Source organism: Glossina fuscipes, unplaced genomic scaffold, assembly GCF_014805625.2.
Source record: "Glossina fuscipes isolate IAEA_lab_2018 unplaced genomic scaffold, Yale_Gfus_2 90, whole genome shotgun sequence".
Taxonomy (NCBI): domain Eukaryota; kingdom Metazoa; phylum Arthropoda; class Insecta; order Diptera; family Glossinidae; genus Glossina; species Glossina fuscipes.
The window spans coordinates 2,297,865-2,320,422 of NW_023998444.1; the positions used below are offsets into that span (position 1 = coordinate 2,297,865).

The following is a 22,558-nucleotide window of genomic DNA, read 5'->3' on the forward strand; positions in this document are numbered from 1 at the left end:
GGGGTAGGTACATAAGAACTACTCTCGTCATAGCGACATTAAGTAACCATAAAAACGATCATCATCGTGAAATATAAACAGACAATGGAATTAAAGAAAAAAAACGAATTGTAATTTGAAACCCTTTATAGCGCGACATCGATTTATAACAAAATATTACAAAATGACTGTCAAACCTTTATGAAAAGAATGAATATTTTTATTTATTTTTTTTTTCTTTATTCTTATTTTTATAAAATTTTTATTTTTATTAACATTTTTGACTGATCGACCGATTGCACTTAATTATTATTGAATTTAAATTTTTCGTTTACTCAATTTTAATATAAAAGCGAAAAGAAAAAAACATATGCTTTCAGTTTTTGAAAATTGAAAAACAAAATTCAAGAGTTTATGAGAGATGATGGATATATGCGTTGGCTTTTGATTTTTTTTAAATAATTATTTAATAATGTTTGAAAACCGCACGCCATCGCAATATGCCACTACACGCACTGCACGGCACATTGCTCAGCGGGTGTGTGTTTGTGCGTTAAATATTTTTTTTTTTTTTTTGCATATACAAATATATAGGCAAACATGGTTTACTGTTTATTGTTTATTTCTCGGTTTTTGGATTTTGTTAATATCAGTTGCTATTGTTGTTGTTGTTGTTGTTGATGTTTTATTTTTGCCTTAATTTTTCATATCAGTTTAGTTTCTTTTTATTTCTATTTTACTTTTTTTCATTTGCTTTTCTTTTCTTTTTTCATGCTTTTGCTCTTCTCTGCTGCTGCTGTTGTTGCTGTTGCTGCTGTTTAACTTTTCGCAAACCCACATACAGTTCGAGTTTTTAATTCGTATCGTGCAGTTCACAGTATCTTCCATAGTATATTATATATAAAATCTAAAAAAAAAATAAAAAATAAAAAAATAAAAATTTATTTTATTTTATATATTTATTTTTTGCTTAGGAAATTTTTTTTTATTAAATTTAATTAAAAATGAATTACAATACCCCGCTGATGGAAAAGCTAAGATGGAAGGTTAAGTAAGTTAATGACGTATACATTATTGTACATTAGAGATTATGTGTAAAATGCATTGTGACTCATTCACAGCTTAATGTTGAAATCAATTACCTAAAATGCAAGTTAAGAAATCGGCCTCAATCGCAAAAGTTTAATGAACGAATTGTTTAGTCCATCAACAGTGCATTTGAGTGCATGTTTCTACCAAACTCATCGCACAGAATAGTTGCACTTTTGAAAGTCCTGCACGTAGTTAACATTAAGTCCTCATTATCGTTTAGGTGAAAAAAAAACAGCAACAAAAAAAGAAAAATAAATACGTCCGTCCTTCAGTTGATCCATCTTTAATTGTTTGACTTAATAAAGTTGTTAGGACGAGAGATAAACCGATTTAGTTATGAAGGTCCGTCCTTCTGTCCTTTTGCTGTAAAATTCTTGCGATTGCTGTTTAAGGAAATTGATGCAGCGATCGTAATTGCGACGTTGGCATAAACATAGCAACGCTAACTAGTGTTCAATGTCTATGCTTCGGTGGGTTGATCTCATATTGTTTGAGCTTGCAGAGTACGAGTCGTGTTCCTGTCTCCTTTAGGTCTATTTAACGATATATATTGATACAAAAAAGCTTAAACCTATAGAAGGACAGGCAAAAAAAAAATAAAATAAATAAATAAATAAATAGGTCCGTCCTTCAGAAGAATTTTTTTTGATTATTTAAATCAAGAAAGTTACTGGAAGGAGAAATATATCGATTTAGTTATCAATGTCTGTTCTTCTACGATGACTGCTATTTAAGAAGATTGATACATGGTGGTCAGCTAGTTGTGTCGTTGCCATTAACGCATCAACGTTTACCGTTCTCATATCAGCCTCGTCCTGATTTGCTGAGAGACACTTAAATATTAAACAGGAAAAAAAAAGAAAAGTGCGTTCGTCTGTTTGACCGTTATCTAACTTAGTTTGGTCATGCCTGTCTACTTATTTACCTGCTCGTTTCCTCTTTGATGCTAAAACTTGCAGGAAATAAAAATAACTCGATGTAGTTATGTACGTCTATCTAACTGTCCGTTTTATTAAAAAATTTAAAATTATGATAAGTTAGTCATTTCTGTCTGTTAGTCCGCTTATGATCAGAATTCATAAAGTCGTAAGTATGAAGATCAAAAATGAAAAGAATAAAAAAATTTTAAACATGAATTTTGGAAATGGTAATGATTTACCTAACGCAGAAGAAAGAGCCAAAATAATCTAAAAAGCAAAAGGAAACAGAACAAAGAGAATAAAAGAAATTTTAATTTATATCAATTTGGCATTGACCGAAATAGACCGGAAATTTAAGGCGAATCTTGGTCACCCGGCAAAAAAGTTAATAATAGCAAAACTTCTTTGCTGATTGTGTACGCATCAAATGGTTTATTGATTTTAAAGATCGAGGAAATACATGTAACGAATTCTGCAACGGTGATTGCGTTTTCAGCTATTAAACAAAGGCAAATCCAAAGGTGATCTACATTTATCAACAACAAAAATATGTACCGTTTTTAATGCCATTGTTTATGATCGCGAAAAGGCCAACCTTAGCCAAAGGACGGACATACACACTTGGATATAGCATATATCGGTTTTATGTCGATCAAGCATAGTAATTGTAATGTAATAGGTAATCCGTGCTATGAGCTAAAGAATTTGATTGTGTTCGCCCAAGCCTTTACCTTGCTAGCCTTAGGATTCTTATGAATCTAGCCACCTTCTCAGATTTGGAGCGCCTTACGATGTCCGGCGTTATTCAGCTTTCGCCACAAACCTGGTACCTGTAGAAACAGATGCCCCCAAAATTTGCGCAGTGTGAGGAGGGACAGTCTCTCCGCTTTCTCGCAGAAACGGTAACTAAGGTAAACATGTTTTTCAGGTGGTATCTGAGGGAATTGTGACTCACGTATGTGTGTTATGCCGGAGGACCTAATAAATCTTTTACCCTGCCGTTGCCGTCTTATGCTGTGCTTCCAATGGATTGTTGATTTTTTCTTGGCCCATTACGATATTAGCCTATTGATAGGGTTTTTTGGCACGCTTAAAAGAAATTCCGGACTTTCCGTAACCTTTAGGCTATCCTGTCAACACTTTCGACAGGCCTTCGATGGCTGAATGTCCATGTACCCATACTTGGTGGACCTTGTTGTGCTTCCCTGACCCATTCGTGTTATGACGTCACTTCGACATTGGCTTATAGGTTATTGTGTGTCATATGAAGGCCTGTAGACTAGTTCGACTACCAGAGGGATTAATTAAGGATACTTGAGTAGCTATCCTTTTTCAGACTTCTAAGGTTTATTTTTGAATGTTAGCGGCAGTCGAAATGACAAATGTGATACCTTTGTATGTATAATTCTTCGCTTGCAATGAGTTTTGATTGGTATATTGCAACGACTTGTCAAGCAACTGAGGGGACGTCAACCATTACACCCTTAAATGATTGCCTGACTTAACTATTGCTAGTTTACGTTAACGATAGTCGGAGGAGAAAATATAATACCGCAACTTTTCGAACAAACGCTATGGTGGATGCATGAATATCAGTTTATACTGTTTATCAGTTAATACTGTCAATACCTACAAAATTTCCCCCCCTACAATTGCTAATCAACAAATAGAGCCGCAGACTTGCATATCTTTCCCTTTTTTTTTTGTCATGAATTGTCATAAAAATTCGATAACAAACAAATTTTTTTTTAAATATCTTTACAAATGTGACTGCATATGATTAATATTCACTCACTCGTATTATGAATGACTAATAATATATATTATTAGTCAGATGGCCGGTAGTCGCCTGCAAGTAACTCTTATCAATTGTATATAAATAAAAGTTTATTGCAAAAGTCAAACACTCATTATATGTTTGTCAATAGATTTACAAAATATCAGTCATCCATTCATTTAATTACTAGTATAAGGAGAAGTAAGCAAATCATAAGTACCCGCTACTATTTTCCATATGTAGTTAGGCAATTATTTCTTGCTAAATATGATTATACAAAAAAAAAAAAAAAAACTTTGTGTCTCCTCCTCTCTCCGCTCTTCTTTTCATACATAACGAATTTGAGCAGCGATCGTTAGTATGCCATAAAAATTCCATTGATCGATAGACGGCTGCAGAGATTTTCTTTTTCGGATGTTTGGACTTTAAATTCATTTTTATCACATATTTAATGATGTGCTTAATATATTTCTTTTATATTAGATAAGAGAAAGAAATAAAAAATTCGCGGTTTACGTTGCGTTGCAAAAATTCAGAAAGTTCCGTTTTAGATAACCACCGACTTGCCCCAAAAAAAAAAAAAAACCAAAAAAAAAGTACAGAAAAAAAGGCACTGATCCATTGAAATTCGACGATAATTGAATTTTTTGCTTTCTTAAAATATTTTGAAGAAAAAATAAGATTCGAGAAGTATCCGACAGAAGCATTTTAAATGCAATTAACCTTACGTTATTCACAAACGTGCTATAAACGAAATGATTAATTGATTAATTTTTAGATTCTTTTTCGTTTTTTATAATTAAATTTATAAGAAAAATATACCGGAAGACTTTTAATATTTTAATGTTTTTCATATTTATAGTAAATTGATTGTGAGAAAGTCTTTAATTTTTGCGTCTAGGATGGGATTCACTTTTTCGTTTATTATCCGCTATCATATATGATATTGCTTATTATCCATGACAGCATGACTTCTATCTAGCATATTTCAGTTTAGTGCACGTATATCGTAAGTGATATCGTCTATAAGTAGATAGTATTTTTAATTTCCAGTAGTAACTGTATATTGTGCATGAGATCATCTATAGATAAGCACCCAGCTGTACTCTTTATAGTAACTAGAAAAGCTTTAAATAAAGTTTAATACTTTTCTCTCCCAAGCGACGCCATTTATAAATAACTTGCCTATTAAATCGGAAACAGAAACGTTGTGAATAAAATTTAATTTAGAATTCGTCTATCGTGATATTGTCTACAAAGAAGCATCTATTATGTTACAACACAAGGAAAGTTTTGGATAAAGTCTACTTTAGTTTCATCGCACTATCATGTCTATAATTATCTGGTAATAGGAACAATTTGGAATTAAATTTGATACGATACTGCTATAGCGATTGTGACATCGCTTATTATTGATGTATCTACTAACAGGTTCAGTCGCAACATGACAGGTTTTGGGTATAATTTAGCTTAGTATTCCTATATCATATGTAATATCGTCTACAAAGAAGCATCCTTAGTACTAATTTAGTATATTAAATTCATATTTAAATTAGTATTTGAATTAGTATTTAAAATTTCTTTCCGAATAGGGTAAGTTGTAAATTAGTGATGAACTTACGAATCCTTTTTCGGGCTTACCCTGATAAGTGTGGAAGGGAGAATCCAAGACTAAATGCAACCCTGTGGGCTGAAAACAAACTTTAAAGGATAGCCACCGTTTCAAACGACATACAATCTGAGGAGTGATATGGAAACAGCTTAATGTTACAAAATGAATATAAAATTTAAAATACATACCTTTTCTTAATGTAACCAAGTCCTCAGGGCATGTCGCCTATTGGTGTAAAACTATGATTGAAAAAGGGAAAAGAAATAGGGAGTTGGCTTTGTATCCAATCGGTAGGTCTTATACTTTTACTGATTGAGCACTCACTGTAGCTACGGCCAAGTATGGTTAAACCGCATGGAAAAATAAATCCGAGAACACCCACTTGATAGTCGTGACCCTTATCTATGCGGCTATATGACACCGACACGAAAACTTCGACATAATTAAAAAAGTTTAATAAGTGCGAAGGGGATTTAGTTGTGTAGCAACTTTCTTATAAATATTCAAAATTTGTTTTAAATTGATTTTCTTTCGATATTTCATCCTTAAGCATTTAGTAAAAAGATTTGAAATTTTTATGCACGCATTTCAAGTGGTTGATGTTCAACATTTGAACCAAGCTAAATAAAAAAGTTTCACGTTTTATTGAAGAAGACAAGAACAAAATATATTATGATTTTTTCATTACTCTAATCGAATAGAAACGAGTGCAAGTATCTCGAAATTGTATTCTAGCGATCGTCGATTTTTTATAATTCAATACATTAGCCATCGCATAAAATGAATGAAGATAATGATAATGATAAAGATAATGATCTTTTAAAGGAAATTCAAAATTCCTCATAGGATCTAAGACTTGACAAGTCTGCTCTACATATTGCGTGGTATGCTCTTGATACAGTTCTACAGCTTGACAAGTACGTTCTACATATCGTTTAGAATGCTCTATATACAGTTTAACAACTATGCGCTACATAAAGAAGGAAAGACCGTGCATAGCTTATATTCGGATCAGATTTACGCAAGCAAAGCCTTCGCCACTTTTTTTCTCATTTTTAATCCTAAGTCTTCCATCTTATCTGTAAGTACTTGCAGGCACTTCGTTTAGAGCTTTTTTTTCTTCTCTTGTCTCATACTATGCTTTTGGCATTCTTCGCGCATCACTTTTTATTACTTCTACTTTCTTGAGTGTAAAAGGAAGTATCGAGCAAAACAGAAAAAAAAAAAAAAAAAAATTGAAAATAGTTACATAGTGCATACACAATTACACGTTGAACCTTACCAATCTGTTGTGTGTGCGCTATTAATTATGTTACAATTAGGCAAGAATAACATCAACGCACTCTCATATCTAGGGTGATATGTAGATGAAAATGAAATATTTTTTTAAATGTTTGTATATTTAAACAAGTTATTGGAAATGTTTACAATAATACTTTGTATTGATTAAAGCAGTGCGTAAATCTCATATCATATATATGCTGCTTAGCCTTTCTGTCTGTCCAACACTTGTTTATGTGTAATTCTATTCATTTGTATATATAATAGAAAATTTGCCAAAACCGCACCCAAAATAAAAAAAAATAAATAAATAAAAAATTAAATTAAGTTATTATTAACAAATCTTTATACTCAACAAAAAAATATATACATTAACTTTATTAGATCGAATGTGACGCTCATTAATATCATATGAAAAGCTACGGAAAACGTGATCGTATCGAATGTAATGATCATTAATATTATATAAACTGTATGTATACGTGACCGATAAGAAATTCGAAAATCGTTTAACGTCATTTAATGTCTGTCCATACGTCCTTCCTTTGAAAATGCAATAACATTTAGAAAAGTTTAGGCAGCGAGCCAAGAATTAAATAATAATAAAAATAATTAATTATTTTAATTAGTTTAATGAATTAATCATGACAATTATGTCGAGCTCTTGTTTTATACGCACCAATAAGACGGCATTTAATTTGTCATATATTTCCTAAAGTTAAAAAACACTGAAATATACTTGGAAGACTACGAATCAGTTATGAAGGGTGTCGGAGATGAAAGTAATTTCGCGCGCTAACTTTCTCTTAGAAAAAAAACAAAAAGAGAATTTTATTATTATTATTATTAATGACAGAGCAATTATTTAATAATAATCATTGCTATAATTAACAATTCATGCGTCTTTTTCGGCAAAGCCCTGAGCAATAGTACAGATAAAGATATAGATAACATATCTACATCGTACAATTCATAAAATATTAAGCATAGCGGCAGATATGTTTATTATAATTTGCTTAGAACAAACACATAAACTCTCGGATAAGTGCTAGTAACGAAAAGACTCTATTTTCTAATGTTATTGTTCATTACTAGCTACACATTTTACTGACAAAATATCATTTACCGGTACGGAAATACATCTGATATTATGCGACGATTCGTGAAAATGTTCCTTTGTGCTGGCTAGAGTTCTATGCTTATATATTCAGAAATGATTTGATTGCTGGAATTTATTTACCTCATTCTGTCTGTCAGTCAGCAGTGTACCTGCTTGTTGAAATTACAATTCCAAGATTTGAGCAGAATAGGAAATAGAGTCTCAAGTGTTTTTCTTCTCAAAAACTAGTCAAATGGTTTTTCAAGAAATACGAAAAGAGCGGCTTAACATATTGTGAGCGATAAAAGACTGCCGTGTCATATGCAACAGTTTGTAGCAAATGAGCTAAACAAGCATGCTATAATTTTGACTCTCTGAGATTACCTATGGAATGCTGCCAAGTTATGTAAAGAGATGAGTTCGTATGTACGTCTTATGATCGAGTAGGAAGATCTCCTTTTTATCTTGCAATCCTAGGCGATCTAGTGTAGAAGTGTAGTGTATAGTATTTCCTTTTTTTATTTTTTTTTTCGACCCTTTTTCTTGGACCCTTGATCGCACCAAAATTTAAATCGTCATCCAACATCAAGCTATAAACTGCTGCATTGAAATGTATGATGGTTCACCTTAAGTAAAGTGTCAAGTGTAAGTTTTGTTTCGTAGTTTTTGGAAATTTTTCAAGGCCGCGAGAAAAAATGCGCCTGGACACATTCATTGCATATTATAGGAAAAGAAGATAGTAAAGTGAAACTTTGTACCAGAAAATTAAGAAAAAAAATTTAAAAAAAAACTTTTATCTGCTCTTTCGTAAAAAAGTTGAAGAGTAGCTGAAATTATACATACATACTTATGTCGACACTTAAATCAATTTCAATTAAGGTCTCTCTTTAAGCACTTTCCGAGATGAATGAAATGTGTGCTTGGAAATATCTGCCAACAATTCGAAGCCAAACCATGTCCAGCGTGTACACTGCTTGTCTAGTGGCATTAATCAAACTTTTTCTTTTGTTTTTCTTTTCTTTTTTCTTTCTTTTGGAAAGGCTTTAAAAATAAATAATAAAAAAAAAAAAATTTAGTTCACTTTTACACTTCGATGGTTTAAATGAAAATTTTAAATAAACAAAATTAATATTTAATTAGTTTTTCGTTTTTTTTTTTTTTTTTTCTTACTCAAATATATTTATAAACTGTCATGTATGAATGTTTGCAGTAAAGAATTTTATTAAAAATTCATGTCACATTAATTTATGAAAAACAAATGCATGGAATTTACAATTAGTTTATTAGAGTGCATTGTCGTATTAATAGAATAGTTAAAAAATACAAATTAAATAAAAAGACTTAAGTAATGATATCATGCATACTTGTACATACCATAGAAATTAACAGACAAAAAAAAAAAAAAAATAAATAAATAGAAAAATACGAAATACAAAATAATAATAATAATTTATTTAAGCATATCCAAGCGCCTCATCTACATGCATTCTATGTGTATGTTTATTTGTATGTGTATAGTTATTTAAATTCCATAGTTGAAGCTTAACTTGTGGAAAGTATTTTTAATTTAATATTTATCTCGAAGTAGATCTAATTAATTGCTTTTTCACATTCTATCTTTGCTCGCTTAGAACGCTTGAGAATAAAATTCTTAGCTATCGTTTGTCTACCAATGAGCATCCGCTCGCCGAGACAGAATATGGCAAAATTAAGGGAATCAAACGTAATAGCATTTATGGTGATTTATACTACAGTTTCGAGGGTATACCGTACGCTCAGCCGCCACTCGGAGAGTTACGATTTAAAGCACCTCAACGCCCGACACCCTGGGACGGTATTAAGGACTGCACTACACATAAAGATAAATCGGTGCAGTACGATTTTATTACGGGTAAAATATGCGGTTCCGAGGATTGTTTGTATTTAAATGTCTACACAAATAATGTAAGTTATTGTTGTTGTTGTTACGGCAAAGACATTTATACAAAACTTTCGCATTTCTTCCAGTTAACGCCCGAATCCCAAAGACCGGTCTTAGTTTTTATACATGGCGGCGGCTTTGTGTACGGCGAAGCCAATCACGATTGGTATGGTCCAGCCTATTTCATGAGAAAAGATGTTGTTTTGGTCACCATACAATATCGTTTAGGTGTTTTAGGTAAGTACATACATTTACTCCTCTTTTAACCCTCTTGCCGTGTTTAGGAGGTGGGGGAAGAGCATTTGTTCTGTGAGGAAAGAAAGTGTTCCTTTATGGGGAAAGTTCTTCATCATTTTTTTTTTTTTTGCTGTAGTTAACTCGTAGGACTATCCAGCTATTCAATTGACTAGATTTTAAGGGATCACCTCTTGTGGTATACCGGAGCTAGTACTCATTCGCACTTTATAATAACAATGGAGTGTTTAGCTTTATTTCAAACAAAAATTCAGTAGCTCAACTTGAAGTTAAATCCTTATTTTACAGTCTAAATGTCTCAGTTCAATAGTTAGATCTTGAAATCAATCCCCGTAAATTTTCTAACCTTCGCGGCTCCCGCGCGACTACAATTTACAAAATTTGAAATAGAAAAAAGAAAACTATTATTAATTTTATATATTATTATAACAGTTATAATATCAGGTCATCGGGCATAGACCGTTAATTGCCGAAATTTCCACTCTACCAACTTGAACTAACACCATCCTCAACGATGATTCGTCCGTATAATTTTGAGATGAGTCTGAACCAATAGTGACCCCATCCATATTATCAAAACGTTGGCTGCGCCCAGAAGGAACTGTCAGAGACCCCATAAAGTACACACATTTTAGATCACCAGCAAATCTTAAATCGATTTATGCGTGTCTGTCTATATAATCTATGTTGCCTCCTGGACGCAAAAATGAAGCTATCGCCTTTCAATTCAGCAAAAATATTGAAAGTTCTTGTACACAGGTTGGGGCTAAAAATTGGCTAAATCGGTTAAAAAACACGTCTACACGTAGACTGAGAACGTAAATTGCGAACACCTCAAAAGGAATAAAATATCGTGTCTTTTATTTATTATTCATAAACTACAGCAGATGGATCTACAAAAATTTCAATGAGCGTAAAAAGTTTAGATGATTGCATCGATCAATAAACGCTTTTGACTGTAAACTGCGCTTTCCTCGCTCGTTTTACAGGTAAAAGTTGGGGGATCATGTCAATTTTTGAACTGTATATCTCTCTGGCTATTAGTTATTAATTTCTCAAGTTCCAACCTTTTATCTCGATTTTTGCTATCGTAAGTATTTCAACAATAGGCAATGCATAGATGGATTGATGGACGAATGTGGCTAAATTGCTTCAGGGTCTTATAAAGTTAAAAAGTACACTCATTCTGTGGACTTTTTGAAGCATATTCTTGGATGTTGGAGGCGGAAGGGAAAAGTTTTCTTCGGAGCTAGACCCAAATATGCCAAATTTGGAATTTATGTCGAAGTGTGGAGAAGCGAAGCAATAGGCAAACTGTGCCTCAACAATCAAAGAATAGTAGTGCAAGGGATTTCTTATATCTGAGGTAGTCTAGAAATTTTCCGTGGACTTGATTAGACATGATCGACTGTTCTTTATTGTGGTATATTTTCTGAACTCTAGCATTTGTAAAAATTGACGAAAAACACCAAAGATTAGAAGATGTATTCTTAATTAACGAGTAAGATCAGTGAATAAACAGATTTTTTAATTAACAGTTTTAACTAGAAGTTAAATTATTGTTATATTATTTGTTCTACTATATTAATTGTTAGTGAGATTATTGTGATTGACTGTTTTATTCATTGTGAATGATTCTCTTATTGTGAACGATTGCTTTTATCAAATGTTTTCCCTCATTTATGCCATCAGTTAGAGCCGTTCACTTAAACTGAAAGTTTGCTAACAAGCAAGTTAAATTATTTACTTTTCAACAAAATAGAGTTTGCTTCGATTATTATAATTAACTTTTTAAATATGATGATTGACTTTTCGCAATTTGTGCGTGAGACATAAAACTAATTTGGCAAACACACAGAGAAAAATATAAAACACACGATTTAAAAGACTAGTAATTATCTATATATTCATACATATGCTGTAGCATAGATTCAGCTGAATTGAGCAGTGCAATTAAGATTAAACTACGCTATTATAGAGAAGATCATCGATCGAGAGTATGGCATAAGTTAAAGTAAATAGATACAAATAACTATTTTCCGGCTTAAAGTAAACAGTCTTTGCAATATTTTTAGTCTTAGGGTAATAATAATTCAACATAGGTCTAAGTTACCTATATAAGTAGCTACTTACCAAATATGGCATATACTTGCACTGGGATTCGAACTCACGACCACCGAGCTGGCGGTCGCAACTTTTATTCTCTTGGCTATACAGTAGCCTATATTTAACACATATGTACAATATACTTCCAAGTTCAAAATCGATCTATCTGCCTATTAGTTATGCCCTACAGTAATTGTGGTACCGGGTTTATTAAGTTAGTGCGGACGTAGACCCACCTTTTCTTATACCGATCGATTTACAATCATAAACTGAATTGATCTACGCCTGGCTGTCCACAGGTCGCAATTTTTGAGATATTTTGAAGCGATTTGCTACAGTGGCGTTCCTTAACTCAAGGACGAACGCTATTCGGATTGATCCATTTTTTTCAACACCTCCCCATAAACCACTCTATTCTGAAGAATCGTTATAGAGAAAAATATTAGAATTTTTCAAAATTTCTTGGCAAAAGTGGCTAAGTGGTAGTATTTCGGCATTCTAAATTCGTATGGAAACATTGCACCGATCGTGGAAAATTTAAACCCTCTTGCATGTAACGAAAATTGAAGTGTCTTAGTACAAAAATGTATAATTTTTAATGCTTCATGATGAAAATTATACCCAAATAGTAATGTAACAAAACAAAATTAACTATGCCACCTCGGCCTATATGTTGGATCACACCCTAATAAGAATTTTCGCGAGGCAAAGCCGAGAAGTCTAAGTTTTAATATATGGTCATGAAAATTGACTCATAACAGTAATTTCATATAAAAATATGAACTGTGTTAGATAAGATGGTGTAGGGTTTTTACGGGTCGGCCTCGCCAGACTATAATGTTCTTACCTCTTTTATAATAAACATCTCTCCTTACAAATGAATTCCCAACATTTTTCTTGTTTCATTTTGTCCATCATATAATTAGCTGTTCCATCAGCCGTCGCCATTTTATCATCTGTTTCGTCAGTTAATGGGTAACTGAAAAATTTGGACCACCTCGGCCTATATGTTGGATCACACCCTAATAAAAATTTTCGCGAGGCAAAGCCGAGAAGTCTAAGTAACAGTAATAACAGTAATTTCATATAAAAATAAGAACTGTGTTAGATAAGATGGTGTAGGGTTTTTACGGGTCGGCCTCGCCAGACTATAATGTTCTTACCTCTTTTACAATAAGCATCTTTCCTTACAAATGAATTCCCAACATTTTTCTTGTTTCATTTTGTCCATCATATAATCAGCTGTTCCATCAGCCGTCGCCATTTTATCATTTGTTTCGTCAGTTAATGGGTAACTGAAAGTAAGCGTTCAGTAAAATTTAAATGTGAGTTAGACGATAAGTGAAAGTCATGAAATTTTTATTGAAAACGGTTTTAAAAGTCATGTTTGAAGATATATCTCAATATTTAGTATTAAAGGCGAGAAGTGCCCAACTTATGATATATTGATGGTATATTATGCTCATTTTTTACAGGTTTTCTTAGTCTTAATACGGAATCATTAAATGTACCCGGTAATGCTGGTTTGAAAGATCAAGTTTTAGCCCTAAAATGGATAAAAAATAATTGTTCACGTTTCGGTGGTAATCCCGATTGTATTACCATTTTTGGACAAAGTGCTGGTGGTGCTTCAACCAATTACCTTATGATGTCGGAACAGACTAGAGGCCTTTTCCATCGAGCTATTTTGCAATCGGGCAATGTATTATGTCCCTGGGCTTACACTCTATGCCAGCAGAGAGCTTTCCTGTTGGCCCAATTATTAGGCTACAAAGGCGATGTTAACGATAAAGATGTCTACGAATTTTTGACAAAGGCCAAACCATATGATTTATTTAAATATCAAGAGAAAGTACTAACCGCCGAAGACGCCAAAAATAATGTAATGTTCGCTTTTGGGCCTACTTTAGAACCATACGTCACTAGTGAATGTTTTATGAACAAGCAACTAAGGGAAATGTTAAAAACTGGTTGGGGTAATTCAATACCCACGATGCTCGGCAATACTTCATACGAGGGTTTATTCTTCAGAGCAAGTAAGTAAGACATTAAATTTCAAATTTCAGTTTTGTACGAATCAAATTACGCGTATAATTTTGTTTTTCATTATGGAGTCTTTGTATCGAACTTCCTTTTGAGTGACCAATCACTCAAGAGGCGTCGGCTATAAGTGTAGCACTGCCATGAGCACAAAGAAGTGGGGAAAAAGAAAGAAACCGTACGTAATGTTATAGTTAATACCGCTGACGAGGTTTGAGAATTTTGAACAGGTAGAATTCTAGGCCATAAAGAAGGACTAACAGGGTAGAGGTTGCTTTTTTGCATCATGGAGAGTTTGTTGCCTTTAAGGATATCACCATAATGGTCAGAAAAAAGTGGAGAGAAAAAAGAAGTAGGAAGCGGTTACTCGCCCCAATGGGCGGGTGTTATGCTTTTTTTGACTGAACCTCTACGTTAGTGACGACCAAACCCAGCCAAATCACAACGAAGATTTCAGCACACGAACGCCGAGTTGGTAGTCGCGGCCCTTATCTACGCGACTTTATGAGAGAATACATAATCCTATTAGAAACAAGTGCTTAATTTATCACAGCCATCTTTTTCGCTGCGCTAAGAATTAATTTACGATAAAGTTTCTCGAATTACTCCAAATTAGTTTAATTTGGGAGCGAAGCGAGGCGAGGTTACGGCCTTTAAGAGATCCCTGAGTCCCAGAGGAGCAAAGACGAACGAACGAAGAACGAAAGCTAGTTCCGTAGAAGGAAGACTGAAGTATATATTAGGTAAACGCTGCCTATCCTTTAAAAGCCGTTTACATATGGGTTCAAGAAGCTGATCAAACCGTTCATGCAGCTGACCAAAGAGTTGAACTTTTAAAAAACGAACTTGGACAAGGAATCGTTTTCATCTGAAATATGGTATCGATTATAGAAAGTAGCCTAAGCCCTAGGAAGAGCTACCACCTAAGTAGTAGCCACGATTAAAGCGGCCGTCTTAACTGCTTTCGTAGAAAGAGCTAAAGGCGTACACTGTTATAATGTTGCCCACACGTCGTATTTACTCAAGCCGAAGCTTATCTGTTTTCCGTTTCATTTCTTTCTCCTTTTCGTGTTTTTTTTTTTAAGGAATAATGCAAAATCCAAAATTGCTTGATATACTGGATACATGCGTTACTTACGTACCAGATGGATTAGCCGATACAGAACGTTCTAGTCCCGAGACTTTGGAATTGGGTAAGAAAATCAAAACAATCCATAATGTCGATGGAAAGCCCACAAGTGATAAATTAATGGAGGTAAGTTCAAACGAACAATATTTGCAGTGAACAAAAGCAACAACAATTTGTCTTATTTTTCTGATTTCCATTGAATACAGATTGCGGGCTATAGTCATTTTCTATTTCCCATGCATCGTTTATTGCATTTACGTTTTCAACATTCAACCAGTGCGCCTGTATATTTATATCGCTTCGATTTCGATACGGAGGAATTAATCACTCCTTATCGCATTATGCGTTGGGGTCGAGGTGTTAAAGGTGTCGCTCATGCCGATGATTTAGCATTTTTGTTTTCGAATATTTTAGCTCGCCGTATGACCAAAGATAGTCGCGAATACAAGACCATAGAACGTATGATTGATATATGGACTCAATTTGCCACAACTGGTAATCCGTACAATTCGGATATTCAGGGTCTGGAGGATATTGTATGGGAACCTTTGAACAAGAATGATAATACCTATAAATGTTTGAATATCGGTGATGAAGTGAAATTTATCGATCTCCCAGAAATGGAAAATCTGAAACAATGGGAGAATTTATATGAAAATCAGAAAAATTTATTTTAATTTATAAAAATTAATATTTTTTTTTTTTATTTCATTTCTTATTAAAAGTGTGTAAATAATGTTTTATTTCTATAATTTATGTACATTTTTATCAAACAGAATATATATATATATATATTGATTTTCTCATAATATCTGTTATTAAAAAAATTAAAAAGAAAAATTTTTTTTGCTTCAATAAAACAATGAAACAATTTGGAAATAATTTTTTTCGTTCAACGTAAGTGCATACAAAAGCTTTCGCTCTATCAAGGGACTTAATTTTTTCTTTCAAGTTTTTATACCCTGCTCTACTTGTGGTGCATGGGCATATTAAGTTTGCCTTATTAGTGACAACTGCTATAGAATTTCTTACAAAAAATTAGTTTAGGATGATTTTCTGTTATTATGGAAAGTACGGCTTTTTTCTTCTTCCACTGCCGCTACCATGTAAATCTTCCTCTTTTTTTTTGTCTCTTTACGTCAATTACGATTACGTTACGATTTTTGGATGGTACGAAATCTCGAAACATGACTAGTTGTCGGTCGTTAAATAACGATAAGCCCTTCGATAAATGCGATTTCATTATCTTTATGATCTGGCCACAAAATACTTTGCAGACAGATAACACGTCTCCTTCGATACTCTCTCCTTATGTATATCTAGGCGATGAGAATAGTCATCATATGTATTAAGTCCATAGGATTTAAGACCATACTTATTGTATCCTACAACATTTGTGTTGCAAGAACATATTAAGCTCAGACCGCATTTTTCATTACAAGCATCAAGTAAGACTCATTTTCTGAATTGATCTAAGCTTACCTGTGCGTCCTGCTTTTTTGCGTTCAACTTAAAAGTCGCCACTTTTGAGATATTTTGGTTAAATTTGTAACGCTGACGTTTTTCAGCCTATGGCCGAACGTTATAGAAAACATTTTGGATCGGAAAACTTTTTCGACCACTTCTCATATAAGGCTTAATTTTCAAGAATCGTTATGTAACTGTATGGTGGAGTAGGGTATTTAATGGCGGGCCATAGCCCACTATAGCGCTTTTCACCTATGACATCCTACACCAGTTGTGTAAGGTCGACAAGGTCGTACTAAGTCTGCGTGGCTGGATGCAACACCCGACGAACTTGAAGTAGACTTCACATTTTATCATACCGGTCACCTGAGAATCACTTTCTGTCTGTCCATCTACCCGCCTTATATTTTTGATTTCAACTTACAGGTCGTAATTTTCGGGATATTTCTTATGAAATTTGGTGCAAGGACATGTTCTGGCTTAAGAAAGAAAGCTGTTGAAAGTGGTTCATATCGGACCATTTTTTCATGCACTTACCCCCATTATATAACCTTTCCGCTTTTATTTCTTATAACATTAATACTGGGGTCGGTTTACAGTTTGCGTGATTTAATTAACCTGACTTCCTATTTTAGGTTGATGGTTCACGGTATCGGACATTGATGCTCAGCTTGTGTTGGGTTGATAGCACTCGATAGCGCGTAAATGTTTACTCAATATCAAATGTAAAATATCATATCTTACCTCGCAATTAAAATAGCTATCGAGCTTCATATTCAAAGGGAGAATAAAATGAAATGTCACACAAAACTGCGTACATTATAAAATTAATGAACATAAAAAAACTACTTTATCTCAGAAATTGCAAAATGTCGGTAGAAATAATGAAAGCAACTAATTATTTTCGATGCTTTTACCTGGTTGTGCCATAAAATATGAAAAGAGATAATTGAGTACAGAATCAGTGAAAAAAAATCCTGTACACGACAAAAGGTCGAAATATATAATTAGCAGAAAGTACTTAACAAGTATCCTGGAAATATGTTATTCAGTGATCGTAAATTTAATATGGAATTTATAAATATCAACCTAGCCATTAAGGCAAAACATGATTAGATTTGAATAAACGATAGCGGACTTTATTCAACTTATTACACTTTGGTTGATATTTTTGGGTAAAAGACTTCAAGATTTTCACCAGTTTTTACACTATTTGTGGTACAGGGGTGCTTGCGTATGCATACGACAACGACAAAGACTTGAGATAGACTCATAACTTTTTCAATCGATCTAAGCCTGTCTATCTGCCTCTCCGTCCGTCCGTGCATCTTCTCGTCTTATCATTTTGTGTTCAACCTATAAGTCCCAATTTTTTTGGATATATTGATGAAATGTGATACATCACAATCTCTTCGCCCAAAGTCAAACTCCTTTTGAAAATCCTTCGAATCGGGACATTTTTTTGACCATTTCTCATATATAGAGCCTATATTTTGAAAGAATGTTATTTGAGTAACTGTTTTGCACGAAGTGGTTTGGGGGTTTAACAGTGGACCGCATCGTACTATAATGATTTCGATAACGGCACAAGTATTCCGTCCTACATGCCAAGAAGCCGAACTCAATAAGAAAGCCATCAACTCAAAAAGCGATTGCATCAAACGATAGCTGGTTAAGGGTAACCCTATTCCCCTTATTCATGCGTAGCGAACAATAACAGTATTTTACATTAATCGAACAGTATACATATTGAAGACAACATAGTGGAAGATTAAAGTTGATGATTGGCATGAACAATGAAATATTTTCATATATTTTTACCTGTTTGTATATCTGCCGCTTTATCCGTCAGTCTAGCTGTTAGTCGGCCTAGCATAAAGATAGGATAATTTAATTTAACAACAACAATAAGTTATGAACATCAAGTTGGATACCATATAGCCGAGTAGATAAGAATCGCGATTATTAAGACGATGTTCTCAGTCTGGTTTAATCCGACCATATTTGGTCGTAGCTATTATCAGTATTCAGTCGGTCGGAAACATCATCCGAGTTATAGCAAAAAAAAGAAATCAATCTTGAATTTATTCAAGACTTTAAATTTAAAGGTTTCCGGAATCAGTCCCTAACTCCGCTGCCAGCTAACAAAAATGATCTTTTTAGAAGAACTAAAGTTTAATTGTTATGTTTGGGGGATAATATTACTTTGTATGTAGTAAAGTTTTTTGTTTTATTACGTATTTAGCTTACTATATATCCAAGAAAGATAATAAGTAAAACGTTGGTGAGAAAAATAATAGAGATTATTGTCCCCCCCAACCGGAGAAATATTACAATACAGATATGATCTTTAAATAAATAAGAAGAAATTAAAAATAAAGTAATTTTTCTAAATTTATATAAAGAAATAATTAAAAAACATTACAGCAGGTTTGTGTGCACCATTAAGTACCCTAGATCACTTTGCGTAATATAGTTACGACTTATAAGATTAATGCTTAATACGGAACCATTCTAACAAGTGTTTTCCTATGAACCAAAACAGTCAGAGTAGCAAATCTCATCAAAATATCTCAAGAACTAGGACCGCTAGATTGAATACAAAAAAATTAAAGACGGCCGGACGAAGAGAGGGGCGCATGAATGGACAAGCAAGCAGACGAACGGACAGGCAAGCTTAACCGGCTTCAAAAAGTGCCTCCAAATCAAACGATGGAATAAGAGATGGGTCTATCTAAAATCCTCCGATGTATTGCATACATTCGCACAAACTTCTTGAACACTTATAAATCAAATTTTTAAAAATTTTTGCATGTTCAGTTGAATTATATATTTTCTTGTTATTTCGTAAAGTCCGGAGGTATTCTCCAAGGGAGACTTTTTTTTACGGTCCCTCTTCATAGGATAAAATAATTTCTTTCTTATATATTTTCGAAAAATCATTTGTTATAGGACTTAATGAAGTTTCTGAAAAAAAATTTTTTTGCGATCTTTTCTTGCTGCGCCTATCCATCACAGAATAATTACCTGCAACTAAACACATTCTTGAATATTTTATCTGGTATATAATGATAAAAATTTCGTTACCATATATTTTCACAGTTTTCACTACTATTCGAATCATTACGTTCATGTTCAGTCACGAAACAATAACTTGAACCACTTACTTAAAGCTTTCCATTCATGCTTTGGAATAATTTTCGTTTTAACAGCAGTATTGTAAGAGAAGTTTCTAGTCATTGTTAACAACTTTATAACCCTTCATATTGGCTTAAGTGTTAAGGCGTCTTTTGGTTTGAAGCTCACAAATGAACAAATTATTGTTGAAATTGATTCCTTTCCACTCACTACTTTATCAAATAAAGTGATATCATCGACTAGGCCTCCCAAAGATGTGTGATGATATTGTACTTAATACCAATAATTGATCTTTTAAAGCATTGCCATTGAAAGCAAAAAGCAGGAAAATAATAAATAGAAAAGGTCAGGAAAATTTAAGTATAAGCAGAGAAAAATTGTTGTTGTGCAAATTGAAGTAACACTGATACATGATATTTAAAATTAACCAAAACCACGTTCTCTTACATGAATGTTTGTCGGAAAAGATATTGTAAAGACTAAATAAAAACTTCCGCGATATATTATCAATAAGTTTTGATTCACGCAAACTACAACGCTTTCTTAGCAGCACAAAATTTTAATACAGCAATAATAAAGCAATTTAATAACATAGGAAATAAGAGAAATGTGCCAAAATCATTATCATTATGTCTTTATACTCGGCTGCTAAGTTCATTGCAAAAAAAAACAAAAAAAAACTTAAATTTCATAGACATGCAATGAATGGGTTTGTCGTTTCTCCAGCCCTTTATGAGTCGATTTAAATTCATTCTAATCATAACGTACCAGCTACTCACATGCATGTCTAATCAAAGTTCAAAACTAATAACTTACATTGAACGGAATTGAATTTGATACCAAAAAATAAGCAAAACTTCTGAGGAGACTTTTAATCACGTTCACAGGATTTCTAACTACGTAAGTTTCTTTTATCCGTCACAGTGGATTGTACAAGTAGCCTAGTACATCCTATCGAACGAAGAGCACGCCTACAATACAAGTAGTGCTGCTAAGTCAAAAAGTCCCTGCTCAGAAACAATTGCCCGCATTTTTCTAGAAAGATGATCCAACGCAGTTGATTGGCATGGTCGAGACTTAAGGCTGCCCTTGGCATGAAAAACAGATAATAAATTATGTAAAAAGTTACATTACATCTAAAAATTTCAGTCGCGTTCACAATATATTTAGAAACTTATAACTGAACAACCCCTGCTCAGGCCTTTTTCGACCAGAGAGTAAAACAATCCGCTTGAATGGCCGAGTAGGCATAGGGTATCGATTAACAACTGAATGATCGTCGGTTTAAATCTCAAGTGGGGTAAAGTTTTCAATAAAACCGATAACCTTAAAAACTGCAATTTATGCTTAGATATATAAAACGTTGAAACAATTATAAACACTGTATAGCGAGCGTCGGCTCACCCTTAAATAGCCTTCATATCTCTATAGTTATTCATATGACGACTTTTCAAGACAGGACATTATATGAGAAATGATCGAGAAATGGTCCGATCTGAATCAAAGCACATCGCTGTACTAAATTTTAGCAAAATATTCAAAAAATTCCAAGTTGTATGTTGAATATCCGAAAAGAAAATAAACAGATAAGCTTATGATGGATCCAGAATCACTTTGTGAAACAATCGGTATATCTGAAGTCCTTCTGGGCGTTGTGCACAACGACACAAGCTTAATATATTCCAGTAGCACCATTGGTGTCATGTAACCTAAAATTTCTTTCATCTTCAGAATAGAAATAGCTGCTCGGATTTTTCCGGGAGAGGAGCATACTTAACCGTCGATTGTCATGATCAAGACCTTGAGGAAAACTACTTACCAAAAGTGAACCAAAAAATTTCTCCACACCCACCTAAGCAATAATTTATTAGCGACTCAGGATTGGGTCAAGCTTGTTGATATGTTTCTCGAAAATTAATCACTTTGTAGTCAAATATATATAGTTCGACAACATTTTTTGATATACCTAAACTAGACACCCGCGCCTTTTATGGCAAGCCGCACCATTATATTTACATATGTTATTTCATAGGAAGCGTAACTTTGCGGTAAAAAAACAACCAAATGTCAAAGGAAGATCGCAAACATTTGCTTGAAAGTTGTAGACTGAAAAGTTTTTCTTATATGTTCATGAGATCAAGAATCTTTGAATTTGTATTGCTATGACCTACACCTTTTCTGGTAGAAGAGTGTATTAAATTTATGAGAGTGTGCGCAACACCTGAACACACATAGACCCTTCTTTTACTATACCGATCGATTCAGAATCAGTTACTGAATCGACCTAGGCTTGTCCGTCCGTTCAATCATTTTATTTTCTTATGATCAATCTGCGGATCGATATTGTCGAGTTACTTTTTTGAATCTTTTCCACGTCTCATTTTAAAAAGTCATTATATGAATATATATAGGCTTTCATAGGGTATTTAATGAAGGACCATGGCCCGCTATTGAGTATTTACTTGTTTTTAAGTGCTTTAGAATTTAATTATCTTTTTGCATTTGCAAAATGCAGAACATACTTCCTTATATGCTAGTATGATAGAAACCACAATTTTTGCAAAAAAAAAAAAAAAAAAAAAAAAATATTTTTGTTTATTTATAAAATTGCGGTTGTTTTTCGGTTACACTTCACTTAACAATATCAGATAATATAAGAATTATGTTACATCAAACCGTGACAGATGCACGCAAGCTCATATAGCGAACGAAAATATGCGAATAAAATTAAATCAGTGTTAA

At 33.4% G+C, this 22,558-nt stretch overlaps 1 protein-coding gene and 1 long non-coding RNA gene across 5 annotated transcripts; one reads left to right on the forward strand and one right to left on the reverse strand.

The window, feature by feature from the left end:
• Positions 1-731: 731 nt before the first annotated feature.
• Positions 732-21,757, reverse strand: LOC119638540. Of its 4 annotated transcripts, XR_005247451.1 has the most exons (6): positions 21,636-21,757; positions 12,890-13,021; positions 5,705-5,790; positions 5,569-5,619; positions 5,390-5,506; positions 732-886 (listed from the first exon to the last, which is right to left on the reverse strand). It is a non-coding gene; the product is annotated as an uncharacterized LOC119638540 (long non-coding RNA). The 4 variants fall into 4 exon arrangements; XR_005247453.1 differs by lacking the exons at positions 12,890-13,021; positions 21,636-21,757 and adding an exon at positions 8,604-8,782; XR_005247452.1 differs by lacking the exons at positions 12,890-13,021; positions 21,636-21,757 and adding an exon at positions 6,663-7,276.
• Positions 919-15,921, forward strand: LOC119638539 (esterase B1). Its single transcript, XM_038035407.1, has 6 exons — positions 919-1,030; positions 9,392-9,704; positions 9,768-9,918; positions 13,518-14,078; positions 15,168-15,337; positions 15,418-15,921. Exons 1-6 carry the CDS (start codon positions 984-986, stop codon positions 15,886-15,888), a joined length of 1,713 nt encoding a protein of 570 aa, XP_037891335.1. The 5' UTR covers positions 919-983; the 3' UTR covers positions 15,889-15,921.
• Positions 21,758-22,558: the final 801 nt, after the last annotated feature.

What these genes read in the sequence shown, in the direction of transcription:
- LOC119638539 (XM_038035407.1), top strand. Translation starts at nt 984, where the DNA reads ATGAATTACAATACCCCGCTGATGGAAAAGCTAAGATGGAAGGTTAA. An exon ending in AAGCTAAGATGGAAGGTTAA is followed by an intron (nt 1,031 to 9,391) that starts GTAAGTTAATGA and finishes TTGCTCGCTTAG; the next exon opens with AACGCTTGAGAATAAAATTC. An exon ending in CAAGTGATAAATTAATGGAG is followed by an intron (nt 15,338 to 15,417) that starts GTAAGTTCAAAC and finishes CATTGAATACAG; the next exon opens with ATTGCGGGCTATAGTCATTT.